This window comes from Polyodon spathula, chromosome 6 (assembly GCF_017654505.1).
Source record: "Polyodon spathula isolate WHYD16114869_AA chromosome 6, ASM1765450v1, whole genome shotgun sequence".
NCBI classification, from domain to species: domain Eukaryota; kingdom Metazoa; phylum Chordata; class Actinopteri; order Acipenseriformes; family Polyodontidae; genus Polyodon; species Polyodon spathula.
In genome coordinates this window covers 47565928-47592738 of record NC_054539.1, presented here as the reverse complement: position 1 = coordinate 47592738, position 26811 = coordinate 47565928, and the positions used below count along the sequence as shown (strand labels likewise).

Sequence of the window (26811 nt, the reverse complement as noted above, 5' to 3'; positions counted from 1 at the left end):
CACAGGGATCAGTATTATGTCCTCTGCTATTCCTAATCTACATTAATGATTTAGATTCTGGTATAGTAGGCAAACTTGTTAAATTTGCAGACGACACAAAAGTAGGAGGAGTGGCAAACACTGTTGTAGCAGCAAAGGTCATTCAAAATGATCTAGACAAGATTCAGAACTGGGCAGACACATGGCAAATGACATTTAATAGAGAAAAGTGTAAGGTACTGCACGCAGGAAATAAAAATGTACATTATAAATACCATATGGGAGATACTGAAATTGGAGAAGGAATCTATGAAAAAGACCTAGGAGTTTTTGTTGACTCAGAAATGTCTTCATCTAGACAATGTGGGGAAGCTATAAAAAAGGCTAACAAGATGCTCGGATACATTGGGAAAAGTATTGAATTTAAATCAAGGGAAGTAATGTTAAAACAGTACAATGCACTAGTAAGACCTCATCTTGAATATTGTGTTCAGTTCTGGTCACCTCGCTATAAAAAAGATATTGCTGCTGTAGAAAGAGTGCAAAGAAGAGCGACCAGAATTATTCCGGGCTTAAAAGGCATGTCATAAGCAGACAGGCTAAAAGAATTGAATCTGTTCAGTCTTGAACAAAGAAGACTACGTGGCGACCTAATTCAAGCATTCAAAATTCTAAAAGGTATTGACAGTGTCGACCCAAGTGACTTTTTCAGCCTGAGAAAAGAAACAAGGACTAGGGGTCACAAATGGAGATTAGACAAAGGGGCATTCAGAACAGAAAATAGGAGACACTTTTTTACACAGAGAATCGTGAGGGTCTGGAATCAACTCCCCACTAATGTTGTTGAAGCTGACACCCTGGGATCCTTCAAGAAGCTGCTTGATGAGATTCTGGGATAAATAAGCTACTAACAACCAAACGAGCAAGATGGGCCGAATGGCCTCCTCTCGTTTGTAAACTTTCTTATGTTCTTATGTTCTTACATCAGCCAAAGTATAGTACGCACCGTTGATCCATTTTTTTTTTGTTGTACTGAAAAAATAGCTTGTGCTTCCTGACACAAAATATTATGGCTGATCAAGCCTGCAAATGGCTGGCAACATGCACAGGCTTTTCAAAATAAAAACATAGTACTTTAGTATTTGCAATCAGAAAAACTATGAACATGTAATTTGAAGATACTTACTCTTTAATAATGTAAACCAGTGTGGCACCTCTGTGTTACTCCTAGAGTCTGTTACATGCGTCTTTCACTATTGTCAGCCCATAACCCTGTTCAAACCAGGTCTTTTCATTATTTAATTGAATTTGGTGGTTTCAGGGGGAAGAAGGTCTTGGGTAGAAAGAGAGGACTCAAAAAGTCACAAGTGAATCAGCAGAGTTGGAATATCATATTTAATATCACATGACTTCTCAAAAACCAGGAACCGAAGGCACATATATAAACAACACAGGCATGCAAGCAAGCTGGCAGCTAGTTTGAGTTTGATCATTGGAGACAAATGATACAAATCTCAATGTTGGAGCAACATAACTCATGAACCATGCTGACAGGTTACCAACATAAAAAGATAAGGGTGGAGAACCCCAGTGGTTCACCTGGTAAAAGCAGTGGAGAGCATGATGTCATGTCATCGTGGTTCCATTAAGAGTGCTGTTAGGGAGGGAAATCAAATGGGGATAGTTCACCTTGTCACATTTCAGTGACCCCCAAATGGTCAGGCAGCTGACAAGGTCATGCAAAGGGTTTAGTAAATTGGCAATATCCGTTGATTATGTTCAGTGGTTAAAAGAGTCGATAGATACTGGGAGTGGTAATCGCCCACTGATTACCTGATTGGTAAGTGTGTTACAGTGACATTCAAATTGCATTCAAATATGTAAGCAACAAGTATAACACTGAAAGTGGATATTACCCCAGATTCTAGTGGGAGTACAGTCGATGGGTGTCTGTCCTTCACCAGTGGGTAGCTTTGGAAAAAATCAGCTATCTGCATGTTTTGTCCTCCAAGTCTGTGTCTTAGTCTTGCTCGCTGACCAACTTTTTTTTATCTGCCTTACTTTCTGTCTTAGTATCGTCATGCTCAAGCAGCTTCTTGGTTAGATGGGACATCATATGTTGATGTAATGAGGAAACTGAACATGCTCTCTTCCATAGGTCTTGCCAGCCGATCTTGCGTTGTTCCACTTTCCTATATCATCCATTTTCCCTGCTTGGTGTGGGAAACTGCCTTTACACACCTGATTCTCTCCACCTGCTTTTGCACCTCGTTGACCAACAGCTTCCTCCGTTGAGCTGGGGTTGCCTTGTTCCATGTAGGAGCAGCTGAACTGAGACCAAGACCCCCTCTTCCATGCTGAACTTGCCCTATAATATCACCAATTTGAAGGGCAGCCTTAGCATCTTAGCTTCTTAGCATCCAGTTTTCAACACAGGTTCTGCCTCCCTTATGCATTTGCCACATGAATTTACTAATGTCATTTCCAGTTGGACCTTGGCGAATTTAAACTCCTCGGTTACAGCAGAGATTGGTAGCTGCAGTATTCCTTTACCATAAAGTCCCACTGCTGAGGCAGCGTGGAACTCCCAACCATTTCCTGAACTGAATAAAGCTTCCAGCTTTTCATCTGTTGTCAAAGAAACCACGTACACAGTCAGTGGCCACAGCAGCTTTGGCAGTAGACCGAGAGTTTCAGTTTGTGCGGAAAAGCGCTGCTGTCTATGCTCTTCAACCCTTCCACTGATTTAAAGAAAAAAAGTATTTTTTCACTGGCTTCTCAGACACTGTTGGTATTGCCTCACCACTAATGTAGAAACTTTACTTTTAATTATAGAGATGCTCCTTGATTTAGTGGGCTTGAATTGCATTCATGCCCATTCGATGTTATTGATTAGTTTGCCCAATAACTGATTAGGTTACTGTTGTAGCCATGATTGTCATGTCACCCATGAGTGTTCAAATTGGTGGTAGTCGCATTCCAGAAGCCAAGCGCTCTCCTCCCATTACCCATTTTGATGCCCTAATAATTACTTCCATTGCAATGGTAAAAGCCGGTGGAGAAATGGTACATCCTGTCATTATTCCAACTTCTAGGCATTGCCATGTAGTGCTGAATTCTGAAGTTTAAAAATTGCAAAGCCCCAAAATAGGCTTTCACTAAATTTGTTATTGTCATCAGTATGCTGAAAAAAATCAAATGCTGCCCAAAGCTCATGTGGCACAGAACCATATGCATTAGCCAAATCCAGGAATGTCACATGGAGCTGATTGAATTTGTTGCCAGATTACACTGATGTGTTCTAAGCATCCTGGGAAACCTGGAATGTCTGTTTTTTGTACTGAAGTGTCAATGAAGCAGTTTTTTAACAGGTAGGTTGACAATCTCTGAGCAATAATGCTGAAGAAAATTTTGCCTTCTACGTTTAATAGGGAAATAGGGCGAAACTGACTGATGCTTGTGGAATCTATTTCTTTTTATATAAAGACTGCACCTGCTTGGCGCTATGCTCTTGGTGCAACCTGTTTCCCATGCCACTTTCATCAATTTCCACAGGATTCGTAGAACTCCAGAAGCACTCTTGTATACTCTGTACAGAACTACATTAGGCCGCGGAGATAATGACGCCCTTGCTTTTTCACAGCTTGCTTTACTTCTTTCTACTTAGGTGCACTGTCCTCCATTTGGTATTCTGGTGGATTGATAGGTGGGATTTCTGAAGGACTTGACATAGGCTCCTGCCTTTTTTAATCTGTATGTGTTTCCTCCAAATATCTCTCCAGATCAATGATTTTAGTGTGCTATTTTTCTCACTGGTGAATAACTTCTTTACAAATTTGAATGGATCTTCATAAAAGATAGTTGTCACATGCTCCTTCTGTTTGTATCATTTCCGTAGGCACTCATCTGTGCAATGTTGCAAGCTTATCTTTTATTACCCTTTGTAACAGATTTAGTCCCTCCTTCTGATCTCCTGCTGCCATCTAGACTTTCTAGGAGTAGTTTGTACTTTTTCCTTTTTTCAACTCCAAACCTGTTGCTACCATATGCGTAGATGATGTTCCCAAATTTATCCAGCTTCTTTTCAACTGTTCCACTTAACCAATGCAAAACAGAGATCCATGCAGTTTTCTCACATGCTCTTGGCCATTTAACTCCAGGCTTGTGCCCGTTGAGGATCTTTTCTCTCTTATGCTGGTTTGTCTGACCGGGTTCGCAAGGATCATTAGGTTGATCACTAGTTGTATCCATGTACATGTATGACAGGGGTGCTGATATCCTGCGAACTGTGGTTTGCTTCCTGTCTCTGCATTTCATTCGACTGACTTCGTAAGAAGTACTGATCAATGTGAGGCCCTTGTCCCATCTCCCTCAAGAATTTCATTCTCCCTTGATGAGTCTTCAAAATCCTGACCATTGTCGCCTTGCTCCAGCTGCAGACACAAGTCTGGAGTTCCATGTCTTTGCTAACTGCAGATCTTGAACTAGTCTTTTGTGAAGTACTCTCCATTCTCATATCCACTTCCGTTCGTAAGTCGTTAACCGTGTTATCCAACGTTGAGTCATCTTCTGCCCCCACTCTAGCAGATTCTAGGGGTGTTTTTCTCTTTAATTTCTTAGAATCCTTGGGCGGATGTCTCCAGCATCCTGTTTACCTTTTGAAAACACAGCTGGATACTGCCAACAAGGGTAGCTAGATGCACTGATTTATTTCCACCCGCAGAGGGCACTGTTGTCTATGGCTAGTACCGGCAACGGTAAACAAGACCATGGTTATACCAGTCCAGGTACACAGTCCAATGTAGGTGCTTTGGAAGTAATAAATCACAAAGGACAAGGCGAAAAAAAAGGGAAAATAAAACAGTAATAAAACTACAAAATAAAGGCTCTGCACTCAGCAGCATCACCCCGACCATCGCTATCCGCATGGCCCGGGTCTCCATCCTACGCTACAGTGTTCCCTCCACCTATACTTGTTTCGGGGTCTGCCCAAGGATTCCCTGATTTCTGCAATCTTTCCTCTTCCAATGGGTTGTTTAGTTATTTAGTTTGTTTGTGTTTCGCCAGCCGTGCTCGGTCCGGCAATCCCAGCTTCCGCCAGCTGGCTCATTTCGCCTTAGAGGGCAGCCCGAGAGAACACAGAGCATAATCTTTATAGGACCAGCAATCCCCCAAGATCTGCCTCTCAGCTACTGGGAGAGAGGGAGAGTCACACACCCTCTCCGTGTCACTCCCATGACCGACAGCCGAATATTGTAAGGCTGCTGCCCTCTTCCTGCAGCACTATGAATGCGCTCGGAGAGTCAGCTCAGGTCTCCCCTGTTACAGTATATATGTTTTTTATGTATTTTTATCTTTACATTTTTAAAAAAAAAGTGCTTTTGGATTTATTTTAATGAAAGACGCTATACAAAATAAATAAATATATTAGGCTTCCCAGCCAAAGACTGGGAAGCCTATTAAGAGTGTGGTATTTTTATTTATTTATTTATTTATTTATTTTTCTTCCCAAAACTTTAAACTGCTGTTGCTTCGAAGCTGTGTGACTGATCAAGTTCTGACTTGGCAGGTAACAAGCTGGATACATTGGTTGTCTGATGCTGAAAAACTTTTGCTACTGCTTCCTTGCAATTGACGCTGTGACGCATTTTTTGATAAAACATTTCAAAATCTTCTTCTTGGGAACCGGTGAAGCAATTGATCTGAAACTTGGCATATATCAGCATCCAAACCCGCTTCAAGTTTGCGAAGCAGAAGTTGAAGTGATACATTTTAATGTAAAAATGGCTGCCACAAATCTTATCGAAACGCGCCCCTAAAAACAAACTGCTGCTGTTTGAAAACCGTTTGTCCAACAAACTCCAAACTTGATAGTTATCGTCCCAGTAACAATCGGATACAAATATGTGAAAACAGTGATGTTTTATAAAACAAGATAGCTGCCAGTTATACGTTTTACTTGAAATTTAAACCTGCGTCAGTTGACAATTTACTTGACTAACTCCAAACTTCACAAGCATCATTCTTGACAGTGTAGCAATTCAACTGACTTTTAAAAAAACGGTGTTGACCTGAAACCAAAATAGCTGTTTGATGCATTTCTAATTGCTTAAGTGTTTGGTACTGGTACTGGGGCTTGGAAGCCATAAAGTGTCTGGCAGTTCTAATTCTTATTATTTTAAAAGAAAACCCCTCGGCAATGTACGTGCACTGACGTAGAGTCCCGCACGGGTCCGACTTTTATGACTCGCTTCTGACCCAGACCCACTACTACAGGACCCGACTCGCTTTAAGACCTGCAACCCGACCCGAACCCACAAGTTTTAGTCCTTTACCTACTGCCTGCGTCAACTGACTCTCTCACGCTTTCACATTCACACAGATATCTCTACCATTCTACACAGACTGAGTTTGCACAATAGACTATACAGCGTGGTAGCTTTCTCTAGTGGTCTGGCTATATTTTAACATTGTAGCATATTTACTATCTCTACTTACTTTACTACACAATACATGTCTATTCCTTTCGTGCCACCAGTTGAAAGGGAGCTACAACTGTGCATTTGCAGAGATGAGGTACCAGTTTTGTGGCTGTCGTTCAAAAAACCATGATGAAAGGTTTTACAAGCAATGGATTCAGTCACATGTTTATTTTCATTCGCTATGATTCGAACATAATTCCACACTTTTGATATAACTCTCAAACTACATGATATAAACCCTGTGCTATCTTTTGTTTCACCACGTTCACAAACTTTAACATCACCAAGCAGACGTGATAAAAAGATCTTTGCGACGTATCAAACAAGCGAGAACAACCCTACTAGTCAGCTGACTCCTCCCTAATCGCCTCCTGCTTTAGTTCTGGAGATACCGGTACATTTACCTTCGAATACGTTATTTGGGAAAGGGTTTCAGGCGAGTATGCTGAAAGGACAGAACGTTTTTGGTGATTAAAAAATATATATATTTTTTTGACCAGCTCCCAAATCACCGGTCCGTCGCCGCAGGTACCCGACTCGATACAGGACTCTACCACCGACTTACGCACTGCCTGAATTTGTGTATTGTGGATGTATGTAGCAGCATAATATGGTATATATTTGTACATTCAGAAGTAACAAATGAAACATAAGATTAGGAAGTCCAACATTATTTGTTTATTTATTTTATGTATAGATATACATATATAGGACTATTTCTATAATAGATAATATAATAGTTAGGACCTATTATAGAAATAGTCCAGTAAGCACATGAGCGTGTACCAAGAGTGAGAGAAACAGGTTTAGAAATAACAGAAGCAGCGTTAGGGCCTTGGAAAGAGGAAAGCATGGCAGCTCTACCAGTTGACAAAGGAGAGCTGCAGTGTTTGGTGTGTGTGTGTAGAATAGAGACAGAAGCACCAGTGTCAATCAAAAATGTGCCCTGCTGGTCTCCAATGGCAGCACTGACAACCAGTTGGTTCCACTCATCCCGCCGAAGCACCACACTCGTAGTAGTTCGATCTGGGGCGGATTATAATCTCATTCCTGCTCTGGAATGCTCCAATCATCAGTTATACTCCTAAGGAATAGTCTGGACAAGAGTATCCGAGATATGATCAAGCATCAGATAAATAACCCAAACAAAGAATAATGACTAAGATTACATTTATTTTAATGAGTAGGTTGCAAGAATCATCGAAGTGTAAATGTTTCTGATCCCAGATTGAATGTATGATGATACTGTCTTTTAGAGTGTTTTTAGGGATGTGAAATTACTGCTGTCTGTTTCTGGTCATCTTGACAGGACAGTGGTTGTTTCCTGCTTACTGCCTGTTGTGTGTGCAGTGTATGTGTTAGCTCAGCTCTTTTTGCTTTGCACTGTGTGTGATACACTTGTTCTTTGTTATCAGCAGCCGGTGAGCTTTAAGCTCCCTGTGCTTCCTTTAGTTGTTCCTGCAGCTCTCTGATTTTCTTGTCATGCAGTGTAGTCTGTGCCAGGACTGAGCTATTATAATACACAATGTGCCCTGCGTCTCATACATTTGCCATTCTAACATTTGAACAAGCCTCTGCAACTTCTTGTCCTCACTCTCATTTTGTTTTTTGTTTAGCATTCTTCTACTCGCCTATCACTGTCTCGACCTTTCTGCTCCCTCCTATCTCTAGACCGTTATTTCTCCCTACACCCCCTCTCACCCCCCAGCAGATTAGCTGCACCCCCTCCGCTCCCCCGCTTCCAGAGCCCCCTCCTTCTCCACCCTTTCCCCTCATCTGTAAACCTCACCACTCTCAACTATACTGGACTATATAGCACCCAATTGTACCAGCACTTGCATCAGCTTGTACTTGCACTGAATTGCTCTATACACTGCCATATTCCACTACTGCTCTTAATTATAACTTAATTGTGTATTTGACTTTACTTTTATAGGTACCCATATTCATGTTTTTTGTAATTGCTCTTATTTGAAATCATTCTCATCCATTCATCGTACTTTTATACTCATATTGGACTGTACTTGTATAAGCAAATCATTTTAATATAAGTTAACTGCTCTTAACCTGCTCTTACATGTAATGTTCTACTTTACAATCTGATACTTTTTAAGTTGGTAGTTTGTACTGTGATATTTTGTAACAATTGTAAGTTACCCTGGTTAAGGGCTATGAAAAAAAAAAAGTCTGCTAAGAAATAAATAAATAATAAAATGCTGTTGACACAGGAGCAGGCAGCGACAATGGAGTTTGTGGTCCACATGCACAGGCAGGATACAGTAAACATTAATCCGGTGGCCTTGTAGCAAAACTACTTTGTCTCGTGTTTTTTTTTTTTTTTTATGCACACTACAGAGTTGAACTCATTTGGGTCTTCTTTCGGGTTTTCGGTAAACGTTGCCTACTATAATCTTCGTAGGTCACTTACTCCAATTACACAAGTCCTTAAAGCTGGATCTAACGTGTGTGTGTGTATGTAAGTATGTATGTATGTATGTATGCGTGTATACATACACACACACACACACACACACACACACACACACAATCACTGATATTAAATAGATTACTTTAAGCACGTATTTTACATCACGGATGGCATGCTTTATAAATGCAAAGTGTCTTTTGGGTGACCGTAGGGTCTACCGTGTTTCACTCTCCTGACTCCAAAAACATTCTCCCCTCTCCTGGGCGGGGCTTGCAAACTCAATGAGATCCCCTGAGGAGGGGGAATCCTCAATCCTGATTGGTACAGTCTCCTATTATTTTCGCGGCTCTTCTGCTGACTGCCACACTAGGGCAAAGTTCAACAGATGCTAAGGCGCCAAACATTGTATTTTTGGGTTTGTAGTCCTGCCAGCACAGTCAATAATAATAACACCGTGACCTCCAATTTTAACAGGGCCTACATAATAATCATCACCATTAAACATTAAAGAGCTGCTATGCAATCCTTTGCATTTCATAAAGAACCATGTGGATCCTTCAGGCTTCCTCTGCTATCCCTGTTTAATTTAGGTTCTATATATAGATTTCTTATGGATTTATAAACTTTAGTAAGCATTCCATTGAGAAAAAACATGAAGAAAATGTGGTCTTGTGGTATGTTGTGGATTGATGACTATAATGAAGATGAACTAAAGAATGTCCTTAACCAGTTTTCGTCCTCTAAATTTGCTACGTCATAGTTTATTATACGGCCACACCCTGTTTTTTTCCTCTCAAGAGCTTTTTTCCTTACAATAGAACTGTAGTGATTCAAAAGGGGTTATTTTTTAATGTTCCGATGCCATCTTTGAATGTAAACATCAATCTCTCTTTCCTACTTTCACCTGAAAGAGATACATTTGAGGTCTCGAAAGCTTGTGATTCATTATTGTTTAGTTAGTCCAATAAAAGGTATCACATCTTCGCTTCATCTATCATCTCTGGACTGGTACGGCTACCGTATTTTAAAATTGTATCTTTAAAATTACAGCTTACATATTAGGGTAAATCAACAGTCTGAAACCATGCATTTAGATTTAAACAGCAATCTGCTGAAAGCAGTTTTCTGAATTTATCAGTTTAAAACAAATACTGCTCAAGTTTTGAAAGATATCTGCATGTCTTACGTTGCTTTTTGATTTGTATCAGAACAAAATCATTACTGATACTGACAGACTCGACTTCATCAGGGGACTGCTGGAGTGGCACGCACGATTGGCTGTCCGTCACTTGGCAACCACAAAAGCTTCATTGGCTCCCCTCCTTCAAGAAAAACTGGCGTCACAGCAAGAACAGGCGTTTGTTATTTTCTTCCGGTTGGACGGTTGACTCCAACAGTAGTTGGCACAACATAACCTGATTTCTGTAATGTTAGTTTTGTCCTGGAATTCAAAACCCGATTTTACAACTTTGACTAAGATGCTGAACAAATGATTTGTTGCTATATGTCTTTGCATGTTTGCAGTTAATTGAATAGAAACAAAATGTTATGTATTTCTTGCACTTTTAAAAATAACATGCGCCACACTGTGGTTGTATTTTAAGATGCATACACAGAGGTCAACAGTATCGTTTTAAAGTTAAGTTTCACTGCGGTAGACGTGGCTGCAGGACATAGGTGCTTGACAGTGGTGCATCTTGGAAGGTGTATTCCGTTTTCTGCGTCTTCAATACAATGACTAGACTATATCTGAGATGCAAACTAATAATCCCAGGCTTCAATGCGAACGGGAGCAGCGCAGGCGCAGTTGTACACAACCGGTACTCGTGACCATAAATTTTCTTGCAGTAGAGGTGACATTCAGTTGTACGTCAAACGGGAGAGTCGTTATTGGAGATCGCCAGAACAAGGAACATATAAAATGGTAAACGACTCAAGCCATACTTCAATGCACATTTAAATGCTATAACTGAATATACAGGTGTCTTTTATATATGCATTAAAAAGTGTATCATTAATGTGCATTTGAATGCTATCATGGAATTCAAGACGACTGCTTGTTACTTTTAAGTGCAGAGCCTAGTTTAAATGATATAAGTCTTTTATATTAATAGATAATATATGTCTATTAAGATTTAAAGCCATTGTCCTGTGGCGTTACATTTGTAGATAAATTTAATTTACGTTAACTTGCGTAATTATATTTTGGAAACCGCATACTGTGCAAGCATTCATCTGATCATAATTTCAAGGTTGTAATTCTGGCTTTTACAAGTATGCTGTCTTCTAGCCTAATTTTAATTATACAAAGCCAGAACAAACAACAACGTGTTTAGCTGTTATTTTTTTAAAATGGCTACATACTTCACGTTGTTCCGGTTTAAATTTACGCCACACGCATTTAATATTGTTGCAGGTGGCGGTTAAAGTTGTAATTTATTTATTCTGTTTTAATCTATTTCTTTAGACAGGAATTTAGCAATTGCAAGCAAACGTGTTGATCCGTTCAAAAAATGACACACCATATGTTCTCTTGAATACACTATGTAACACAATTTTTGTTCCTGGCTAGTAAGTGTTATTTCCTAATTGCTTATGCCTCAAAAGTATAGACGTGGCTAATATTCCCCACAAACTTTGCTTTTGTGACCAGGACAGTGATATTTCAAAATATCACTATTTCCAATAGGAAAATGAGCAAATGTGTGTCTTTTCGTTCACATAAAGTCAGAAAAAAACAACATATGAATCCAAATTAACATGTATTTATACTAAAGTAATACAAAGATGACCACAAAATATTTAGAAGTGAGTAGTTTTTCGAGATTTACAATTATACTGTATTTGCATGCACCTTGGGGATATCTAGCATGTAGGCCTACCCTATTTTGATTCTACTGTACCACCTACAAGTAATGTTAACCATAGCACAGACAGCAAAGCCTGTCTTAAACTGTATTGATAAAATAGACATTTTGTAGGTGAAATTTTTGCGTTAGGCAGTACATTGCACTATTGTCGGGATGGTTAAAATAAAACCATTTTAGTTAAGCTGCAATTTGCTTTCAGCACCTCACCAAAATGACCACATGTGCATATAGAAACTTCAGTGGTGAAAAGCTGTTAATGTTCCTCTGACAAATTGTTTGCTGCTTCTAACGGACAACCGGAAAATCTATGCATTCACCTTGCTATTATTTTCCAGATGCTTTATTTGTTCAGGCACTAATATCTACTTCATTGTTGCAGTCTGACCCCATTCGTGTTCTTGTGACTGGAGCTGCGGGCCAGATTGCCTACTCCCTGCTTTACAACATCGCCAAGGGAGATGTGTTCGGCAAAGATCAGGTATAAATTGTGCTCCTCTAATACATACTCATGTTTGAACTTTTACTGCATTGCATGCTAGTGATGTATGTAAGCACGAATCTGGTAACTCACACAAGCTATGTTTTGTCGGAATGCTCTACAACTTTAAAGTAATGTGCTCTGTCATTTTCTTGTGATAGACCGCTGAAAACAAGCATGTGAAGGTTAAATGTCTCCCTTGCAGCAGTCTTTTCCATTGCAAACCGATGATGGCTTAGAGACATACAAACACAACTCCTCCTGAGGAAAACTAGCTCTGCTTTGTACTGGTATTTAAAATGGTTAAACTGAAGCACAGCTTCTGCTTGTAGGGTGTAAATTGATTCTCTCTGAATTAAGGGACATTTTGCTAGGCCTTTATACAACCCAGTGCAAATGTCTGGCTGACTGCAACCAGAAGTTAATTGCTAGCTGTTGCTAGGTATGTTATCGTGGAGTGGATTTGGATTTTTAATTTTAAAGTCTTTGTTTAGCCCCTTGTTCTTGTTCTGCTTGACATCACTCCAATGCTGCCAGTCCTGGATGGTGTGGTGATGGAACTGCAGGACTGCGCTCTCCCACTTCTCAGAGGTACAGAGAACAATACATTCTTTATTGCTGTTTAATAATAGCTTGTAACAATGTCCCTGTTCTGCCAAACTGCTTAAATGCCTCTTGAAAGAACAATGGCAGATGCAACAAAGGAAAAGTAGGTCATTGCCATAAGTTATAAGGATTAGGTCTACATTGGCACACTGGACTTCAGTGTGCAATATTAACTAAGCTAAGTTAAAATGTTTCTACTGGTGTTTTTGTGCAGTTTCATTTGTTAAAGTGCTGATGCTGTAATTGCAGGTCAGAATACACTGATAATTTGCTGTACTGACTGCACTGCGTTAGTGCTTCGAAGGGAGTTGTCAATGAGGCGTGTGTAAACAAAGCACTGTGATTGGTCACTGTCCTGACCTAGATGAGAACTGTTTTGAGGTTCCCCTGTGCAATTGAGAATAGCAAGTGCGCAAGGTATGACTTGGATCAATTCATTTATACAAAGGCATGGCACAAGTTCAAGGTGATAACAGTATTCATTACTGAGTTAAATGCTGAGCATGTACTATGCAGCCTAGTGAATTAAGCAATATTTCTGAACAACTTTGACAGCAAAGGTAGCTTTCTCTTATCACACTGGTATGTGGTTAGGAACACACATCCAGCCAACCCTCTATCATGCTGTCTTGGTGGAGAGTTGCGGCATATGTGTTGATTACAGTGGGTTTTATAATTCCTGAGTATTCAGTTGTGCCAGACAGCCCCTAGTACTGCATCTGCATAAGGGAATTCAGCAGAACGCTTGTTGCGTATAGAGAGGCATTGCAGTAGTCCTACTCCACAGCAATAAGCAAGGTTAACTTTACATTGTCAAAGGTCTGTCTATCCTCAGTACTATACTGTATGGTGTGTACTGTATGTAAGTATTTAGTTCATAAGACCGCATAGCATGTACTTTTACATTTAATTGCTGTCTTTTTAAGGAAAGAAACCCCCCCCATCTCCAAAGTAGTAAAGTGTATGGTGGTTTTATACTTGAACAATAAGGGTCTGCTTGTTCAGTAGAGGCTCTGCTTCCCCTCCTAGTCTAAAATGAAATTGTTTCCATTCACAGAGGTCATTCCAACCGACAAGGAGGAGGTAGCTTTCAAGGACCTTGATGCAGCAATTCTGGTTGGCTCCATGCCAAGGAAGGAAGGCATGGAGAGGAAGGACTTGCTGAAAGCCAATGTGAAGATTTTTAAGTCCCAGGGTGCTGCTCTGGACAAGTATGCAAAGAAGACTGTCAAGGTGATTTCAGATTAAGGAGGCTGCAATGAAAAGGGACTGATCTGTTCACTGCCATGGGAATGTTTGTGGCTGCTTGTTTTGCATTGAGTAGGGGGGACATTTTCCCAGGGTGGGAATGCATTTGACAAGGAACAATGATATACTGGAAGAGGTTCAAAGTCAGTGTCGCTCTTTTTGGTTTTACAGAACCACTGCTCCATTTGTGTTGCATATACCTAGAGAAGGGCTTATTCAGCTATGGTGAGCCTTCAGTTGAGTCCTTTTTGAGCAATGTTCCTTAAGTGGAACTTTCATCCACAGAAGAAAAAAAGGGTGTGTTTTCAAGCACTCTGCAGCTGAAGTGTTAATACAACCACCAGAACACCTCTTCAAATAGGTGCCCTTTGTGCCAAAGGCAAGTTCTAACCACTTCTTCCCCACTGGTTAAGTACTCTTGCATTTAAGATTTAACTCTCCCATCTTTCTTTTCCAGGTCCTGGTTGTAGGAAACCCAGCCAACACCAACTGCTTGATTGCTTCTAAGTCCGCACCCTCAATTCCTAAAGAGAACTTCTCCTGCCTGACCCGACTGGACCACAACAGGGCAAGATCACAGGTAGGGGAGCTCAGCCAACTGTGTTTGTGGTTGGCATTGAACTCTGGTTGAAGGTCCGATGTACACCAGCTACATTTACTCCTTATCTATTTTTTTCTCTTCAAAGCAAGTCTTGCAAGGATTGAATAACCCTTTGAAGTTTGCAGATGAGTTGCGTTATGGAAGCTGAACTCTTCCTGAAAAGTCTTAACTGGAGGTGCTTTTATGAGCTGCCTGTCAGTTTGGAAAAAGCCAGCCCTGTGGTCATTCTAATGCAGCCCAGATAACCACTGATACAGGGATAACTGTTTACCAAGGCTGTGTTGTAATTCAAACCCAATCCCCTGTTTATAATAATATACATTTAGAAGAGATATGAAAATTCCTGAATTACTATCATTTCACAGGTCTTTAGTTTTCCTACATACAAGATGCATGCATTATGGTAATCACTTAAACAGAACACTAACATAATTTCCAGACTTTTACAGTGCTGCCCTAATGTATTCTACTCATAGAAGGAATGTAGATGCATTGAAAATGTGTGTTTTTTTTTGTTTTTTGTTTTTTTTTATATATACAGAGATTCACACATTTGGAGGGAGCAGAGTTGCTTAAATGAGTTACAAGAGGGTTTCTCCCAGAAGCCTTTGGTGCTTTGGCTGTCCCCAGTAACCACTCTGGTTTTCCTATTGCTCGCATGTTTCTGTGCGTTCAGGGGAACCTTTGAAGTAGGATGCAGGAATGTGGTGGCATTGGATATCTGGAAGGTGCAAGGCCGTTGGTAGCTTTAAAATAAAAATGTTCAGGGCTCTAAATTGGCAACAAAAAGAACAAGGTCAAAATGGCTTTCAGTTGAATACATTTGTAGAGGGCACCAAAGCCACTAAACCTAAGTCAAGGCCAGAGTATAGATGTTGAGTAGTTTTGCTTCAGATTCATATATACAGGTAATTACTGGCCAAAGAGAGAAATATTAACTTAATGATAACCATTTATTTAGAAAATACATTTTTTTTTGTCAACCAGCAGCCTAGACAAGGCTCCAGACTAGGGTAGCAGAATGTCCAAAACCTTCGAGGCAAAGACTACAAACCCACCGGACACTGAGTTGGGAGGGAAAACACGTGTGAGCATTATTGTGGGTTGTAAAGAGGATACCTTAGACACAGCGCTGTTTTAAAACAATTTCTTTGTTTGTTTATTGGAAAAATTTAATTATACTGTGTTTTGAGATGGGCTTATTTTTTTTTGGGGGGGGGGGGGGTTCAGTAAATATTTTTACTAATTTGGGGAAGTGCTTTTTTAATTTATTTTTTAAATCTTAGTTCACATTAATAATGGAATTTACCAAAAAAAACATACAAGTGCAATCACATGTTCTTTTAACTTTTCACAGAAAAAAGTTAATTAAATCAGGTTTACTATTAACATGTTTCTCAGTTGTTGTGATCTGAGATACACAAAGGCTTTAAAGGTATCAATTAAATTCTTAAAGGAGAATATAAAAGTTGGAATAAGAGAAATCAGAAGCCTCAATTGTAGAATTGAAACATAATAGGATTATATAATAGAAAACTTTTTAAACAAGGTCATTAACTGTTATTCTGAGGTGGTAACAACTTTTTTTTTTTTTTTTGTATATATAAAAATGGTATCGGGGATAATCTAAAGTTAATATGACATTGAATAAAATTATAACATTTTCTAAGTCTAAGTCTAAATTGCTATTGCACAGCAAATAAACTAGCTGCTCGTGGGAATTATATATGTGAAATACTATAGTTAAGTTTTGATGGAAAGACTATATAAAGGTATAAAGCATTTAACCATTTCACCCTCTGACTTGGAGGTGGCATTAATAATAAAGCAAAAGTTTACCAAAGTATGAATGAAGAAATTTCACAGTAGAAAGCTTGTATTGCCACTGAAACTGTATTGCTGCGATCATGCATTTGCAAGTACACAGCATGCAGAGTAAAAAATGACATCATTCATTGTTTATGTAAGTACACCCAAACAGAGCAGAGCATAGTATTGACGAGAGCAATCTGAGCCTGATAACCACGGTGCAGGGGCGTGCCGGCCAAATCCTTTGCAGCAGTGTGATTTTTTTTATTTATTTATTTATTTTTTTAATTCACCAAATGTTTAGTTGTATTCTCAGCAGTGTATTTCCCAACTTAGTCCCAAAGATTTTGTTGTTCTTTCACTTTCTTAAAATGGTCAGTTTTCTCTGCAACAGCTGACCCTGCTTCAGTACAAAACTCGTGCTATATTTGCTGTTCAGTATGGTAATGTCTTAAAATACCGTGCTTGCTGCTTTGGCTGAAGTCAATATATATTATCAGCTTGTCATGTAACTGATTTAATTGTGCAGCAACTTCCACTCGGACTCCTGAAGGTAAACAATGTAACCAAATATGTCTGGGATATATGCAGTTGCTAAAGAAGATGCAGCAAATGATAAAAATCTGTTCGTTAACTCAAACTTTTATTGAGACACCCTACCATTTCAGTGGCAAGACAGCTTTGGTTTATTGGAGTTCACAAAGAGAGCGTTTTTCAGCTTGATTCAGTAACCTTTTCACTTTTTTTTTTTGGCCTTATGCTGCGTTTTCAGCCCTTCGTTATAATTCTATATTTTAATTTCAGGGCATTGTGTTAATGGCACGTCTGCAACACAGACCTTACATGTGTTTTATTTTTTGTTGAATGCAACGTTTCATTTGAAGCAGTTTTTACACCACAGTACATGTTAGGTCACCATCACAACTGCTGCATGAACCTGGGGTTACCGTATTCTGCAGGTGTTAATGCAGCACCTCTGGACTTTCAGGTATTTCTGTACGATCAGATTGTTACCGTCTCTCACACTTGAGTTTAGAACATGTGGCATGCTTTTTTTTTTTTTTTTTTTTTTTTTTTTTTTAATTAATTATCATAATGTCTGTGAATAGACATACATTATGAGGGGCTTTGTGGCAATTGATCAGGGCACCAATGGCAATTCTTGCATGGCTGGTGTTAATTTCAAGCCCTGCCATTGAAAAGTCAAATATACATAACTAGATTTATTTGGGTTTTTGTTGTATAGGAAAAATATACTTACACAAGTCTTGTATTTCATAATAGGTAAGATTTAATGGAATTGTTTAGCCGTTTACTTTCAGAGCCTGAAAGGAAACTTGGCAGGACAAGCTGTGCTTGAATAAATGCTCTCCAATTATGTTCTAGAATTTTTTTTTTTTTTTTTTAAAGTCCACATACTTTGACAGTTAAACAAGCTGCATGGTGCCAAACGATTCACTGTGGCTGTCTTGTACAGGTGGCGATACGAGTGGGGGTTCCAGCAGACAATGTTAAGGATGTGATTATCTGGGGCAACCATTCCTCCACCCAGTACCCTGATGTCCACCATGCCAAGGTCAAAGTGCAGGACAAGGAGGTTGGCGCCTATGAAGCTGTGAAGGATGACAGTTGGCTCAAGGGAGACTTCATCAGTGTGAGTAGAATTCTCTGCCAGTCCCCCCCCCACACACACACACACACACTTAACCCTAGTAAAACATGTTAAGATTGGCTTAAGCCTTATAATGTTGGGCAAAAGTAGGAAAGATTTATCTAGCAAGGATTAATTCCGCTTGTTTTTTTTGCAAGCAGGTAAGTCCAAAAAATGCTGTTGCTGCAACTGTTTAACGTACCTGTAATTTCTTTTCATTATCATCCTGACAATGTTTACACTTTAAAGTCTGTTTTTGAAGCTCTTTTCAAAATGGCCGCTCTAGTGCACTGATAGTGTAAGGATTATTGCCCACATTGTCATACGGGTAACACAGCAATAACGATCCATGATGTGGTATGGAACAGAAAAGCCAGAGCACTTACGTTGTGTGTTTTTTTTAAATCTTTTCCTGCAGTGCACTAGAGAGGTCATTTTGAAAAAAAGCTCTGAAACCGGCTAAAGTTTTTGTGTAAAATATTGTCAGGATGTCCATGAAGAGAAATTATCTTATTTAAACAGTTGTAGCAACACGTGGGGACGTGAGACGCTATTTTTTTGGAACCCCGCTTCTTAGTTGGAGCACATATATTGATACTCCTGGTCAATGCTTGTGTGTTACACTGCCAACTATTGGAGTATTTTAATAGGTTATGTGTCGCTCAGTAAGGTTAGTGTATTCTAACTGAAGTGTAGCTTTGATTCCAGTTCAGATTTTCTCCTTGGGTTTTGATTAACTTTCAATCTGTAGCCTTTTTGTTGCTGCTGCTCTGCCTGATATTTGGCCTTGGCACAGGCAGGTTTCAAACCCTGCTGTAAATCCTGTGGTTTTGCTTTCATTCCCAGACTGTGCAGCAGCGCGGAGCTGCAGTCATCAAGGCTCGTAAGCTGTCCAGCGCAATGTCTGCTGCCAAGGCTATCTCTGACCACATGAGAGACATCTGGTTCGGTACTCCTGAGGTGAACACTTTTTTTCATTCTTTAGGAAGAACAATTTATTTACAAATTACTTGCACCATTGCACTTCCTCCATGCTCCATGAAACCACATATCTCAAATGTTTTATATCCAAAGAACCCCCCCCCCCCAGTAAGATTCATTTACCCCTATTATCTCAATTATTTTCAGACTTGTCATTTTTAACTGGAGTACATTTAGATGAAAAAGTCTTTTTATAGGGCCCCCTCCAATACTTCCTGTTTTTCCAGTGAATGCTTCCTGACTGATGTCCTGAAGCTGAATATGCACTTTTGTGACACCAGTGCTAAAATGTACTTAATGTTTGAATATTGCTGTGACACTGGTAAAACTATATCCCAAAGTAAACTTGGCCTTTTAAAAGTGTGCATTTTTTTTGTATTTGAGTTAAGAATGTTTGTAATGTTGTTGAAGCTGACACCCTGGGATCCTTCAAGAAGCTGCTTGATGAGATTTTGGGATCAATAAGCTACTAACAACCAAACGAGCAAGATGGGCCGAATGGCCTCCTCTCGTTTGTAAACTTTCTTATGTTCTTAAATACGTGGAGTCTAATAAAATCCTCTTCTGTTTTAAAGAATTTAAACTTGTCTTTGGTATCCTTGTGTAAACTGTCATCAAATATATAAATGTAAGACTGAACCTTGTTTGACTATTGAACCAAGTGCACTATACTGCAGTAAACTTAACTGTACCGTTTACTTTTGGTGGTAAGACATTCACAACGAAGCACTAGCTAGGGATATAATAAGTGAAACTAACATACAGTTGTGTAATTAGGCTGTACATTGCTATATCTTGTGTGTTCTTCTATTCCCAGGGTGAATTCATCTCTATGGGCGTTATCTCTGATGGAAACTCCTATGAGATTCCCAGTGATCTGATCTACTCATTCCCTGTTGTAATCAAGGTAAGCCTTCAGAAATGCTTTCATTTGAGATATTGACACTCTTCTATATTGTCCCCGGTCGTGTGTGTCTCTCCCCCCCCCCCCCCCCCCCATCAGATGGTTGCACTACTGTATCCTTCACTGTCTTTTAATGTTTGGATTGTCTTTTTTTTTTTTTTATTTCAATAGAATATTATGCATTATTTCTACCACCATTTCATAGGGAGGGGGGAGGGGGAGAACAGTTTTTTGGTTTGTGGCAAAACCAACCAGAACATTTTAATTAACCAGCCTGAATGTAATCTAGATAAAGCACAGTCAGAGTGCTTGGCAAGCTGTTGGTTTCATGCATTATTTAAGTAGTACAGCTAGAGTACTAGATCCCATGGTAAATTAGATCAATAGTAATTATGACTGGCAAAATTGCATTGCAACAGAGTATCTCCATTTGACATTCTATTGAATAAATTGTATTTGGAGAAGACCACTTTATTCTTTCACTGTTCTAATTATTGCTATTTCGTGTTCTAGAATAAAACCTGGAAGATTGTTGATGGCCTAGAGATCAATGACTTTTCTCGTGGGAAAATGGATGCCACTGCCAAGGAGCTTGTTGAGGAGAGAGATGCTGCACTGGAGTTCATTGCTTGACTAGACCATGATGACCAAGAAACAGTACAGCGCTTAAAAGCAGAGAAACTTCCATGCCGTCTCTAAATCCAGATGTGTTTTATATATGTCATATGCGACACCTCAAAGGTTTTGTTCGGAACCACATGGAATGTAATTTATGAAGCACCTTTTTGATTCTTGTTGTAACGGTTATATAAAGTACAATAAAACCACAAACCATAACAATACTCTATTCATTTCTCTTGTACAGTAAGTGCATTTCTGGAAAAATCTCTTAATTTAATTGCTTGTCTACAGAACATGCGTCTGAAATTTAATTTGTCCTTTTTGAAGAATATATTATACAGTTAGGAACTGGGATTGGAAGGATTTGATTTTTATTGGTAAACATCTACTTCACTGAACGCACAGAACCCGATATATAATACAATATATATATTTTGTTGTTATTCTTTAAATAGAAATTTACAAATAGGCAAAGTAAGAAATGTTTCTTGAACCTTATTGTGTATGAAGCATGTTTTAATGAGTGATGCATAAAGCACATATTTACAGCGCTACTAAAAGTTCTGTCTCCAGCGTCGGCAGACTGGAGCTGCAGGTAATTTACGCAGCATTAATTACGTTGGGGTTAAAGTTGAGGCAGAGCATAGCAATTAAGTTTGTGATGGGTGGCTCAACGGCACTGTACAGTAAGAGAGGCAAAGTTTGTTTTATTTCAGTAATGACTCAGAACATTGCCGTGAATACCCTGACCTCGAATTTAAAAAGGTGGAAAGGGAGACTAGGAAATTTTGCGCTGTAAAGTTTGTGTAAGGCCAATCAATCGTGCTAAACATTTGACAGGAAATGGAAAAGTCAAGCAACGGTAACCCAACCTTTGGATGCTTGTTCTGGAAGAATGAGACAAAGAAAGAAAGCTGTGGTGCCCTCATAGTGCTTTGAGCCCATTCTTATTACTACAGTGTGTTTTTATTAAGTATCCTCGTCGGGGGAGCCTGTATCTGTTTTTCAGCCCACCTATTGCAGCTAACCTCTGAAATCATTTAGGCTGGCAACTCCAGATATTCAGTGATGTAAAAACCTTGGCCTGATGGTGAATTACTGTAAAGACGGCTGTCATATTGAGGTCCCTTTGCTTTCTGTAATTCTCTAGGTCAAGTACAATTGTTGGTGTCAACAAGAGAATTTAAATGTCCTTGCCATTTTTTTGCACAGTTGTGTCAAAGCTATGCATCTCAGAACAAATGTGTTGCTGTAGATGAAATTGAACCTACTATTGCTACCAAACTGAGGTCTTTTGACTTTTCATGTTGCAACTGCATAGAGAACGCAGTTATTGAAAATTAACCCTTTCACTGCCGGATTGCTTTTAACTCTGACCATATTAGTGATATAGACCACATGATTTGACATAGGGTCTTTCTGTAGTTTCGGTGCCACATAGATTGTACCAGAGGTTAAAAACAGTTTCACGTTTCCATTTGACTTCATGTTTAAACCAGTTGATCTGATATACCCCCTACATTTTTTCAACCTGGGAGGCTTTTGTTTTTATTGTATTGTAAAACAACCACATGATTGTTTATAAGATGAATGAAAATTTGAGTTTTCTGGTTTAAACCTGTATCCAGGTTGCTAGTCAGACAATACAAACGTGTCTTAGTTTCTCACATAAAGGAATTCAAGAACTATTACAGGTATTGTTGGGTTTTGTTTTAGGTAAAAACAGCAAACCCAAAAGAAGGGGGAAAAGTACAGGACAGAACAGTAAGACATAAACAGTTTTTCTTTTTAATTTTTTTTTTTTTTAATTGCTAATGTTTGTTGTTTAATTATAAGGTCTGTTGAATTGTCTGCGCTGGAAACTGAAGTTTTACTCAGAAGCAAATGACAGTACAAGCTTTCCCACACTGCCCAGACAATGTGTCTCAACCCTGCCCTGGAGGGATACCCCTGCTTGGTGGTGGAAGGCTAATCCAGTTTCCAAGCCCATTTTATCCTTAAATGTATTTCAAGAAGATACAGATTACATACTGGTCAACAGAAACTTTTTTTTTTTTTTTTGGCAAAGAAAAATCTGGACCATTTTTATTTTTGCTTTTGACCAAATAAATTGGACATACTGATAAAACTTAAGGTGTTTTTTTATGTTTTTTTTTTTATGAAAAGAAGTGCAAGGTTTCCCCAGATGCCTCGACAATGTGCCCCAGCCTGCTTGTGGGCAAGCAATACTAGTTAAGTTTCCACACCCCTCTTATCCTTAACCATAGATGGTGACTTGCAGATATATTTCATATATGACCCCTTTATAACAATTACAACATAAAAACATTTACAAAATACATATGTATACACCTTAAATTCCTATAATTTCTGTATACAACATAATGCCTAGACACCCTCTATCAAAGCCTGGCATGATGCAAACTAACTTGCAACAGGGAAATGCAGCTTCTTTATATTAAAGGGTATAGAACAACATTAAATAAGAAAGTAATCCATTATGAAGAACAACCCATTTACAAATGTGTGCTGCATCTGGCCAGTGTTTCACCTCAGTAATTAAAACTGGTGAATATTTTGTGTACTGTATTAAATAAAGAAATTAAAAAGTTGTAAAACAGGTTTTCCGACCATCAACCACACTGGCTTAGAAAACAGTAAAACTACTGTTTGGTCTTCAGCAGTCATTCATTTGCAATAAAGAGGATTGGCCACATGGGGACAGTCTTTTACCTGGGACACTTGTATTAGAGTAGAAAATGCAGTTAAACAGCAAGCCCTACAAGAAACACATTAAAGAAGGCATTGCCCTTGTCTGTGATATACGGACATAACTAACTGTGAGGACACAGGTCGTGTTCTTGTTGTTTTTTGCATCATCAATGTCGATGCTCGTGTAAAAATTCTGGTAAAGTACAAAAGACTCCTTAATTTTCTCTGTTGATTTGCTGTGTAACATAGATTTGGGGGTTGAGTAGTCATGTAAATACTGCCAGCTAGAGCTTGAAACCCAAGTTTGACCTTGGTAGAATGTCAGCTCTGGTTACGACGCTGTCTGTGATAACTAATGTTAGCTGGGGAAATTGAAGGAAATGCAGAGATAAATGTGGCAAAAGGAAGATGTGTGAGGAATAATGAGAGATCAAGTACAGGAAGATGAAGCTGTACCTTCAAATGAAATGCTGGAAATCTACACTTCTGGGTGTAATAAATGAAACGGACACACTTTCTTAAAAGTTGCAGTTCATACCTCATTAAAATTAAGATGCAGTTTTACAGTACTGGTAGTTCCTTCTGATAAAATACTGAAAATTGATTCTTCATATTTCATTTACTCATGTATTTTGCCTTTTTTTAAATTAATCTATTTATTGGTTTCAGTGATTCACTGTGGCAATAACTCCAAAAGCGTGAGTCTGTCCCAGGGAGGCAATATGAATACTGGTTGGCATGAAGGTTATTCTTACGAAAAAGTGTGAAGAAGAAGACATTTGTCAGCAAGACATTATTTCTTCATCGGAATTTCAATAGCCAACCTCAACCACTGTTCAAAGTCAAGGTTGACAATCTCCCCAATATATTGCATTGGGGTTGCAGTATGCTAATTACTAACCATTATAAACATTTAGTGTAGTGTACCGCTGTAAAAGAAAGCATTGTAAAGTATGGTAAACTGTGCTATCAGCCAAGTCCATAGTTTGACTGTAAGCACTAAAAATAGGGCCCTTTAAGAGAAAAACAGCACTACTGAACTGCACTGTTTTCATCAATGTTTTAAATAAATAAAAACATTGTTTCAAGAAAGCTGTTGTAAACAACGATTAAAACAGTGTTATAATCTGTTGCTGCTGTGAGACAAATAACATACATTGAAAAAACACAGCCTGTTGCCATCATGTTGGATGTTGTAGACTCATAGGATTGAGATTTATACATATTAGCACATGGCCACATTACAAATGTTACCATTATGTATGTTATAAAATCTTGCTTGTAAAAGTGATCCTACATTACCTGCTTAGTCACTTTGGAAGTTTAGTTTAAACATTCACCCTTACAACCTTCACGCATGGGCACCTTTGCAGCTAACCCTTAAACCATTTGGTCAGTATGTACAGAATGTGCTGGAAGCTTGCCTTCAGTTCAGCATTTATTTCCTTTCTCTGATTTTACACAGGCACAGCAGATGGGAGGGAGCAGAGACAGTTCTGGAATGTTTCTGAGACCAACTTATATTTCCAGAAAGGAGCTTCAGATTTTAACACATGCAGTACAGTTTAATTATTAACTTTAATTGGTCCAATTAGTGAAACCTGTGCAACACCTTGGCTGGAGTTTATACACAAAATAATATATAATATAATGTGTTTTGTTGATATCGTGCAATAAAATATATTAGGATCTCGACATAACACTTTTTTTTTTTCTATGTTCTCATTACCTACATTACCTGAAGACTTGTCCAGAATTTTCTGAAACACTGGTCAGTTGTGCCAATAAGTTTACACACACAGAGCCTTGGCCTCCCCAATAGATAATATTTTATAAGACAGTCATCTTTTATTTAACTGTGCTTCAGAAGAACAGGTCATAGATTTCCTTCTGTGGTCAAATGTTGAGTGGTAACAGATTTTGGAATGCACATAAGAAAATAAGGAAACATTGGCTCTTTAACAACCATATGGTGTTGAGAATCACTACAGTGCAAGCTAAACATTACTTGTGGATATATAATGTATTATAGATGAAAGGAAAGTAAGGGACAGCCAATTTCACTGTACTTTTCCTATTGTCTTTACATAAGCTAAGGGTTTATGGAGTGGCTACATCCAAATTTGTCACTTAAGCCAAGTTGATAAATAAAAAACAAAACAGAAACTGTTATATTAAACAGAGAACAATGCAATACACTTGAGATCACTAAGAGATAGAGATTTATATTGAAATGTGTCTAAGCCAGTAAACATAGCAAATGATTCAGGCTAAGGCACTGTACAACGTTGTTTATAAAGTAAAAATTACAGGGGGTGGTTTAGAACAACATGGGTATGTAGGAATGTGGCATCCAAACCTCCATCAATTCCAACTGTGTAACTTCAGTCAATCCTACTTTCCCATTCAAACATGACAGTCAGATACGCCCTTTCACACCAACTGAATCCCCATCTACTCAAAGTGGCGTGGTATTTAGTCATGGGTTACATCAGTCTACACCACGTTTTCCACTTGTCAGCTTCTAAATATACACCTCACAAAATTTAACACAGCCAAGTTCTGTCCTTACCAGTCCTTCCTGCACGCCCAGTTAGGTAACTGTTAGAGATTAGCTGAGTAACAGGTTGATCGGAGGAAGAAAGGCATTGTACCCGTATATAAAATCAAGTTTTTAACATCCACAAAATCACTGAAATCACCATTCATACTTTTTCCATCTGCTATACGTTGACCACTTGACTTGTACAGCTATACTTTCTGACTGCGAGTGTGGCAACTATAAGTTGCCTCTAAATAGAAAATCTTAGTTTTAGGGGTACATGAGGTGACTTAAATGGCCTATGTATATTTTTCTTATAATTTTCCATATATCATGTTTCTTCAATACCATATTTCTTTGGAAAGATAACAAATAAAGTCCAACCGCTAATAATGATATCACTTAATGTTATTTTTTATTGTTATTGTTGTTGTTGGTTTTTTTTTGTAATACCACTGTCCTTTAAACCACTAAATATGACCCTCTGTAATTTTACATATATTTACAGTGCATTGTTAGAGGTCTGATTTTCATAGGCTTGGGCCACCAATTGTAATTATCTCAATGGTGGTTTTTTGATCAGACACTGTATAGATTATGTGAACAGAGACTCTCTATGTAGAGTACAGCTCTGATTTCTTAAATAAATGAAAACTGTGTTTAAGAAGTGTATTCACTTTCAGCACTGGGTCTTTAACCCTTATAAAAGTATTGTGTTGTTGCACACATGCAAGTCCCATGAGGGTCACTTGTGCACAAGGGATCTGTGTTTATTTTTATTTTTTTTTAATGAATCTTCCCTTTAGGCCTATTGAAACCAGATGGTGCACAAGTGTGGATGTGAATGAAAGGTCTGTTTAAATTTTGGTGGCTTGCCAAAACTGACAATAAACTAAAGC

General features: G+C 38.7%; 1 protein-coding gene across 1 annotated transcript; it reads left to right on the top strand.

The window, feature by feature from the left end:
- Window positions 1–10654: 10654 nt before the first annotated feature.
- LOC121317257 (malate dehydrogenase, cytoplasmic-like) lies at window positions 10655–20874 on the top strand. The gene is made up of 9 exons (XM_041252984.1): window positions 10655–10813; window positions 12139–12237; window positions 12732–12828; window positions 13901–14076; window positions 14549–14671; window positions 17979–18155; window positions 18999–19112; window positions 19951–20040; window positions 20551–20874. Exons 1-9 carry the CDS (start codon window positions 10670–10672, stop codon window positions 20668–20670), a joined length of 1140 nt encoding a protein of 379 aa, XP_041108918.1. The 5' UTR covers window positions 10655–10669; the 3' UTR covers window positions 20671–20874.
- Window positions 20875–26811: the final 5937 nt, after the last annotated feature.